Raw genomic sequence first — 9,496 nt, 5'->3', positions numbered from 1 at the left:
AAAAAAAAAAAAAAAAAAAAAAGGAAAATGAGCATTTTATCTGTTTAGCCAGCCAGTGTGTGCAATGCTTCTTAGAATTTAAAAAGCCAGCTTTCCTTCTGAAAAGTCAAAGATGCATTAAATTTCCCCTTTTCTGGGCTGTGCTGATGTCACCAACACTGCATTACCCTTGATTTGAACTGGCTGAAGCCAGGCTAGCCTGAGTGCAACATTAGGTCCTGCAGCTGTGTTGGCAACAGCAATGCTGTGATTGATAAAGACAGTCCTGAAACAGAGGTCAAGCTATAGTAAAAGAGGATCCTGGCTGTTGCTCAACTGATGAAATTTCAACAAATACTTTAAAAGAACCACAAGTATGGCAGTCCACAAAGTTTCCAGGGTACCGGTAAAGGCTTCAGAATGGCCGGGATGACTATGCTGCGTCTCCTTAAGGGGTTATGGGTCACTGGACCCATCTGACCCACAAATGCTAGGAGAAACGATGGTCCTTTTTGCCATGTAATTTATCCACTATGATTCTTTTCCAACCTCACAGCTATACTTTCTGAGCCATTTCTTTTACTCATTTACTTACTCATTTGCTCAACAAACACTTGCTGAAATACTATTACAGGCTAGGGGTACAGCCATTAAGAAACAAGACAAACAAACAAAAGAAAAACCTGTGGTACACAGTTTAAAAAAAAAAAAAACCTTCATCTCACGAGGCTTATTTCTAGCAAGAAAGACAGACAATCTACTAACAGTGCTCAGGAGAAAAACAACAAAGTAAATTGTGGACACAAAATGGCAGGAACTACTACTTCTGAGACTCTTAGGTGACAAGTGTAGAAAGGAAGGCTGTATTTTAGAATCTATCTATATGTTACAGTGCTGTGGCTTCCACAATATAGTCAGGAAAGTCCAAGATCTCACAACCACCATTCACATTTTTCTCAACCCTGGCCACGGATGATCAGAATACAAGAGAATCTTCTCTGTACCTCTCAGTGCAGCCCAGGGAAACTGGCTCCTCTAAAGCATGTCAGCTCTGTAAGGAGGTAGCAATGTCCACAGTACTGTACAATGTTAAGGCATGCTATGGATACAGAGGCATTTTTAAAGTCATAGATAGAAGATCATGCTACATGTAGTGTCCATGCAACAAGAACAAACTATAAAAAACAAATGCTCATGCATAGATTATGTTGTTTTAAGAAGGAAAAAAAAGTCAGGCAGCAATGATGCAAGTCTTTCGTCCCAGCACTTGGGAGGCAGAGGCAAGCGGACTTCTGAGTTCGAGGCTAGCCTGGTCTACAGAGTGAGTTCCAGGACAGCCAAGGCTATATAGAGAAACCCTGTCTCAAAAAAAAAAGAAGAAGAAGAAGAAGAAGAAGAAGAAGAAGAAGAAGAAGAAGAAGAAGAAGAAGAAGAAGAAGAAGAAGAAGAAGAAGAAGAAGAAGAAGAAGAAGAAGAAGAAGAAGAAGAAGAAGAAGAAGAAGAAGAAGAAGAAGAAGAAGAAGAAGAAGAAGAATTTTAAAATGGGTTCTGGAATCCTAGCATTTATTTGTCTCAAAACTTTGAAGGGGCTAGGAATGCAGCTCAGCAGTGAAGTGCCTGCCTAGCGTGTCTGAGGTTCCATGTTTGATGGTTATCACCAACACCGCCGCCGCCGCCACCACCACCACCACCACCGCCACCACCACTGCCACTGCCATCACTTTGACATCAATGCCACCACCACCGCCACTGCCATCACTTTGACATCAATGCCACCACCACCATCACCACCAGACCTCAACAAAAGGAACATTTTACAGCTGCTATCAGTCAAGTTCCTGCCTAGCATTGGTAGGTCCCGGATTCCATCCCCAGTACCACCATTATCACCACTACCACACCAAAGAAAAAATGTTTCTTTGGGAATAGGCCTCAGTGGTAGAGAGGTACCTGATGTGATTCCCAACTCTGCAAAAGTCAAAAAGAAAGAAGTCAAACCAAATCTTAAAACTAAAGGAGAAAGGTGGAGATATTAAAATCCCAGGAAATACTATGGAAGTGTCTGCTCTCCTTCGTGCCTATCTTTTACAGTAATCTTACTTCCTCCCCTCTCCATTCATAACTCCCCAACCCCCTGACCCCTGATTCCAGAAGACTCAAAAGTGTAGGAAAACCTCAAAGTAAGTAAAGCTGGGAAAAGCCAGAGAGAAGGTGAGAGACAGGTCAGAGCAGGGCACTGGGGTATTAAAGACATTCAGGATTCATAGGCCTTCCTTATACCTTGAAAGGAGCCTGTCCTGCTTATCTCCCCCTTGATAAAGAACCCCTAAGGAGAAATATCTTATCCCAGTAAGATAACAAAGAGGACACAGTGAAGAAAGCAACTCTGCTATAAAGAGGAGCGAAGAGCAAGAAAACATCTGTTATCTCTTTAAGTTTCCAACCCTGGAATCAGGAAACTATTCCCAGAGGCCTACCTGGTTTTGTGAATATAGTTTCCCTGGAACTGGCAGGTTCATTCCTTACCTATGCTCCTCTTGCGTAGACGCAGAGTAGACAAAAATGTTTCCTATTTGGCTTTTCACAGAAAGTCTGTCAACCCATGATTTAATCCCCAGATGGGTATCTAAATTCTGTTCGGCCAAATATTGTTGTAAACACAGTAAGACTTCATTTAGATTTTCTAATTTCAAATTATTCCTTAGTAGATTTCTCATTTCTCCTCTGGCCAAATGTTGGAGAAAGTGCTAACTAGGCCTTAGCCTTCCCAACCTTTTAAGCCATATCTACTGTAGGGCAGTCCATACTCTGCACTGGAAGTGTTTCACAGCAGCCCAGACTCTGTCCATAGACTCCAGGGGCCTGCTATCAGAGTTGTCACAACCTAACTAGTTTCCAAACACTGTCAAATCCCCAAGTTTGGCAGAGAAAAATCATTCCTGTCCTTTGGGAAGAAAAGATATACACATCAAACAGGGAGACAGATTGCACCTACCTTATGTCCAATAAATGGCATCTTCCTAATAAGCTTAAATAATTTATTTTTAAACCGAGACCATAAACCTACAAGAAACAAATAGCTCTATTAGTCACATGAAATTCTATGGACATAACCTACCAGCTAACAGACAGCAATCATTCAGTTGTCTCTTACAACTTCACTTCCTCCAGAGGGAGTGTTTCTTTCAATTTTTTTATAAAAACCTTTTAATTTTTAAGTATTTATTTATGTGGCCCAACTTTTCAGTAAATAGGCACACATAGTAATGTTTCTTCACCCTCACTTCCTTCCACTCAGAACTCATCCTGCCCTTACATAAGGGTTGTTTCCAGCATACACTTCCAGAGCTTGATGTATTTACCAGGAACAGCAGAGACAAACTCTCACTTACTTCTCGATTTTACTGAAGAGGTGGTACAGCCTAGTACTGTACCAGACCTTGTTTTTCCACTCAGAAATATTAAAGATTAGTATTCATTCCTCACTCATTCCTATCTGTGTATATAAGAGTAGATGTGCCTGTGTTCATGTATATGCCAGTGTGCGTGTACATGTGCATTCCATTTAAGAAAAGTTTCATAATCTATTTAACCCTCTCCTCACTGCAGGACACATAGGTTCATCTTAATTTTGGCTGCTAAACCATGCTAAAAATAATGTTTTAATACACACTATAAAAGTATATCCATGGAATGAACTCCCAGAAGCAGAATTACCAGTCAAATGATACATATTCCAGAGTTCTTGACCTTCCCAAGGTTTCCAAATGCCCAGATGTCTTTCTATCCCCCAAATGCATATCTGTCAAACAACACTGACCCGGACAACATTTACTAGGACATAAAAGGAGTCTGAAAATCATGCACATCAGAGCCCACTTTCAGGCAGTTACAAAGGACAAAGAATTCTGATCCTGTTACCTACCGTAATTATAAATCAACAAGCTGGAAGGACACTTGTGCATTTTATATTGAATACACCTCCACTGATCCTGGCAGAAGCATTTTAAGGCTGGGCTAGAAGGTTACAGGCTATCTATGGCAGGCATAAAAGGCAACTGAGGATTGGAGAATTAGAACTTGTTCAAGGCATAGTTCAAAGCAGTGAAAGAGTACTCCAGGACTCCTGTGACTCTACACTGCCTCAAATGAACTGTAGATTATTTTGTCCTCCAGGTCAGCCTAGAAGACCCCAGATCAACTTTGCCCTGAAGTATGAATGGAATAAGAACCATTCCTAAGAGATCTGGGTAGGGCAACTCCTAACTGTGGTGCCACACAGGTATGTCTGCTCCCTCAGTGGTATTCATCAAGGCCCACCTGCATCCTTGCTTCACTGTGCTTTAGGCACCTCTGGCCTTCTACTGCTGCATCCTACCAACACTGTAAATCTTGCTGTGGTGGTTTGACTTGGAATGGCCCCACAGACTCATGTGTTTGAATGCTTGGACCACAGGAAATGGCATTATCAAGAGGCATGGCCTTGTTGGAGGAAGTGTGTCCCTGAGGGGTGGGTTCTGAGGTCTCTTATGCTTAAGCTATGCCCAGCATGGCACAGTCTCCTGCTGCTTGTGAATCAAGAAATGTAACTCTTGGCTTCTTCTCCAGCACCATGTCTGCCTGCATGCTTCTTGCCATGATAATAATGGACTAAAACTCTGAAACTGTAAGCCAGCCCCAATTAATGTTTTTCTTTATGAGAGCAGCCATGCACTGTCTTTTCACAGCAACGGAAACCCTGAGGTAGGTGTGACAGAGCCACTGAGACCCAGACTACGACGCAACAAGAAAGGAGACTGAAGTCACTCACTTACAGTCACTCACTTACAGGTACTATTTTGTTTTCAGAATGTTTTCTTCTAGACTCTATAATATAGAACTTTCTACATGAATTAACAATATCCTTTTTTCTGTATTAAAATTCTTCTGGGCCAGCAAGATGATCAGACTTGCTGCTTGACTACCTGAGTTCAATTTCAGAAACCCAGATAAAGTTAGAAAGTGGGAATTGACACCCGAGTTGTCCTCTGACTACATGCACGCTGTAGCAACATACACATATCATATATGTACCCACTTGTGGGGAGCCGCAGCTGCCACCCTATATATATATATATATATATATATATATATATATATATATATATATATTGAACACCTGGTCTCCGGCCAGAGTAGAGAGCATTGAGATAAACAAGTCTTAGTTGGAGAAGCTGTGTGCCTCCAGTTTGTGATGCAAGCTGGCAAGATTTTCCCGCAGCCTATTATGCTTTGCCACGTAGCTGATGCTGATTGGGAACAGGGGAAGTATTTAACCTGCGAGGGCTGGGTGTTAGGGGGAGGATTATTATGAGCCGGGCGGTGGTGGCGCGCGCCTGTAGTCCCAGCTACTGGGGAGGCTGAGAAGAGAGGAGATTATTATGATTATTGGGATAAGAGAAGAAGTAAAAATGAAGGTTCCTGATTAAACTGCATGGAGAAGAGCTCGTTGTTTGCCTCCTTATTTCCACTGGTTGGAAAGGCGGCCAACACCCGTACATACACACCACCATAATAAATAAAATAAAAATTTTTAAATTTCCTTCTGAATGTAGTGGCACATGCTTCTAGTCCTAGTGCTTGGGAGGAAGCACAGGCAGGCTAACTAACCTGGTCTAGAGAGTGAGCCCAGGTCAGCCAGGGCTACAGGAGACCCTACAGTTTCTAACATATTATGGAGAGGGGTGCACATGTCACTTGTAGAAGTCATAGGACTAGCCTTTGGCAGGATTAAATTTGAGAGAAGAACCTGTCCACTGTGGGCCACACCTTCAGCATGTAGAGAAAGACAGACTTGCTCCTTTTACAAATCCTTCTCAGCCACTGGCACCTCCCACAGTGGACTAAGGCCAGTGGCTCTCATGAATCCTCCAGGCAGGCTGTGAGCACAAGACTGGGACTGCTGAAAGACTCATCTTCAGATTGAACAGTTACTAGAGTCTCAGATTCCCAATGTAAACACAGTCATTACTAGATCTACTCACTCCCTATCACATAAGCTGATCTATGAATCTTTCATAATATATATTCACTGGACCTGTTCCTCTACGACTAATATAACTGGTATACTCTAGTAGCAAGATTTTAATTGGTTCCAATGGCTTGTTCATACTGTATAAAAATTTCCTATGGTGAGCACAGGCTCCTTTTTAATAAAAATATATATTAAAAGCTAAAATGGCTTGGAGTTCAACTGACAAAGACTTAAATAGGATACCTTACTAATATAATGGTTTTGGTAGTTTTCAGATGGACTGCTCTGAGTCAACAAGTAAGCAGACACCAGCACCCAATTTGGTTGTGTTTCTGCTACAAGTTCAGCAAACTGCATGACACAGCCAGCTGGCAACTGAACTGTCTAACTATGAAAACACAGAGATAATAAATGTTAACTAGCTCAGCTTGACCATTATGCAATATATACACACTTCAAAACAACATGTTCTAAATAATATTTAGAGTTAAATAAAAATTTTAATTTAAAGAAATAAATACCGAAAGTTAATACTGATTATAACAAACAAGTAAAAATGTCAGCAGTTCTAACTTTAGTCTGGTTTTATAAATATACACTCTTAAAATGGAAAATACCCAGAATGGTGATTTTAGGGCTTAGGAAAAATAAGAAATGGAGACTTTGATGTTTTCTGGGTTTGGAGACAGTCAATATAGTCCAGGAGTTCAAAGCTGCACCACCATGTTTGGCTCAGATACTATTTATCTGTTGAAAGTTCAATTTGAACTAAAGGGAAAATTCTGAAGATAGACACTATATAACAATTAAATGTGAATGCCACTAAACTGAATACTTTAAAATTAGTAAAATGAGAGGCTGAAGTATATATACTTCAGTGATAGAGTACTTCCCTGGCATGTACAAGGCCCAGTGTTTGATTTCAGCATATCCCCTCCCAAGCTTAAAAGGGTAACATAGGCATGAATGTGGTGCATAGACATCTATGTATATGTACGGGTAAAACACTCGTACACATAAAATATAAAATAAATGTTAAAAGGCAACATGCATGCATATATATGTACTATCATAGTAAAAAAGAAAAAAAAAAGAAAAAAGCCAGACATGGTGATACACACCTGCACATCTTAGCACTCAAGAGGCACAGACAGGAGGACTACTGCAAGCTATAAGCAAGCCTGGTCTACACTGTGAGAATCTATCCCAAGTTAAAACAAAACAAGAAAAGGCCAATGAGATGGGGGAAGGGAGGTTGGGAGAGGAGGGAAAGATAGAGAAAATAAATAAATGGATTGATGGATAGATAGATAGATAGATAGATAGATAGATAGACAGATAGATAGATAGATAGATAGATAGATCTATCAGTCTATCAGTCAGTCAGTCAGTCTCCTCTAACACTGAATCAAACACTTCCTGAGTAAGGAGTACGTACACCTGAACAGGCAACTAAGGCTGTAGCCACATATAAAACGCGAGCTGAAGTGAAAGGCCAGCCCCATCAACAACGTAGGAGAAAATCAGGGGAGGATGAGGAACAGAAACTGAAGACTGCAGTTTTAAAGCTATGGGTGAATGGTCACATCTTGTTTCTACTTTAATTAAAAAGCCCTAAAGCCGTGGAACTTGCCTCTCAGCTGGCTGTCAATGTTTTGCTATAACTTTAATGCTACTAAAATAGCTCAATGGCTGCATGACAAAAAGATAAAAAGCAGGTGGTTCTCAGAGTCCTTGAAGCCAGCCTGGTCTACAGAGCTAGCGAGTTCCAGGACAGCCAGGGCTACACAGAGAAACCCTGTCTCCGCCCCACCCCCACCCCACCATCCCCCACCCCCAAAGATAAAAACCATCTAGTTCATGGGAAAATAGAAAGTAAAGCAGAAAAACAGAGTGCTACCAACAGATGATGCCACCAAGGAAGTGAAACAATGGAGAAATATCAAACAGATTAGAGTCTAATCAGACAGCTTCCCAAGCACTGCCTCTGGGGAGAACAGAGTCACGGTCAGTCACCTAGAGGGGTAGGCCGGGAAGAGATGGGTGTGCAGGAGCTGTTTACACCTTAGCAAGGGTGTAAGCTGGTCACTGACCAGCATCTCCTCCTCAGCATCCCCTGGGAAACCATGCTCTTCCTCCCAAGTCCATCCGACAAGTCAGTACTACTGTCCCTTAGCAGCAGTTAACTCCAAAGGATGAGGGGCCATGTGTGACTCACACAGACATCCTAGAGGCAGTCAAGCGGTGGCTTTATGAATGCTGCTCCTACTCTCTGATGAAAAGGAAGGCCACAAATGAAAGTGACACATTTCTACTCTGGGAATCTCAAGTAACACAATTATGTTCTAGGAAGAAACTAGAATCGAAAAATATGTATGCTACATTTGGAGACATTTGTGAATCTTTATAGTAACGAACACTTAAGGAGATTTTACCCCAACTACAAATGAAAAAAAAAAAAAAATCCACAAAACCATAAATAGTAACAGTTTCCCAAAAGTCCTAATAGAATTTCACAGTTCATAAATCAGGGTCTATTTCCCATCTAAGTAGATTTTAAAAGGCAGAACCAAACCATAAGAGATGCTTCTAACCCACCAGCCGTGAATAAGACTCCATCTTTATAGAAGGGGTAGTATACTTACTCTCTGGCTGGAAGATAAGCTCATACACCCAGACTATCAGCAGAGTACACAGGACACTCCATGCAATGAGCTGCCAGGGCTCATATTTGGTGCAGTACCCATTCACGTAATTCTTGGCTTTGGTGGAATATGCTTCCAAAATCTCCAGATAAGGCTCAAAGTCCTTCTAGAAACATAAGAACAAAAACAAGAACATTACATTCAGAGAAAGGAAGTCAGTTCTTGGTTTGGTCAGTCCTCATTTTTCAAGGGCAAAGCTGTTGTTACTCACGAGGAGGCTCCACCTCAGCAATAATCTTATCATCTTCTACAGCCCTCCAAGTTTATACCCCAGTCGCTCCCATCTGACAGTGCCACGTGGACTTTGATACAATGTTGATCTGCTTATTTTGTAAAATAAGAGGACTAATCTAGATCAAGTCCCTCTGAGCCACCACCTTTATCTCACTGCAGGGCACTCCCAACAGTTCCTCTCTGACACCGACCCTCAATGTGAGTGCCACTTTTTCTCTACTCTTTTTGAATTTCCCCCTTCTCTATTCTAGCCATAGACACAATAGTTCTGTGTGGATTCAGACTGTGACTGCTGTAGGTGCTGTGAACTAATTCTGTCACAGCCACTCACCTCTGACGCTGTGGCACAGTGTGTAGTAGTAGTGTAGTTATGTGTGCCAAGGTCCCTACACAGCTTAACTATATGCACGCTGAAATCTTTCATATAACTGTTGTGTCATAAAATATTCTTTTTAGCCAACAATCTGAAAATGTAAAAATCAAGTTCATGCAAACAATCCCAGCACTCAGAGGCCAGAGCAGTACCACAGTTCAGAGGTCAGCCTAGGCAACACAATGAGACCTG

The 9,496-nt window shown here is 41.5% G+C and overlaps 1 protein-coding gene across 1 annotated transcript in view; it reads right to left on the bottom strand.

The window, feature by feature from the left end:
* Sgpl1 (sphingosine-1-phosphate lyase 1) overlaps positions 1–9,496 on the bottom strand; it is a 45,328-nt gene that overhangs the window by 16,802 nt on the left and 19,030 nt on the right. Inside the window, exons 2-3 of the mRNA XM_031347188.1 lie at positions 8,638–8,803; positions 2,975–3,042 (exon numbers count right to left, since the gene is read on the bottom strand). Coding sequence (XP_031203048.1) covers positions 2,975–3,042; positions 8,638–8,803 — 234 coding nt within the window. The remainder of the gene's footprint in view (positions 1–2,974; positions 3,043–8,637; positions 8,804–9,496) is intronic.

The sequence above is a fragment of the Mastomys coucha genome, unplaced genomic scaffold (assembly GCF_008632895.1).
Source record: "Mastomys coucha isolate ucsf_1 unplaced genomic scaffold, UCSF_Mcou_1 pScaffold3, whole genome shotgun sequence".
NCBI lineage: Eukaryota > Metazoa > Chordata > Mammalia > Rodentia > Muridae > Mastomys > Mastomys coucha.
Note: the sequence above shows the minus strand (reverse complement) of the source record. Positions and strands in the feature narration are given on the sequence as shown.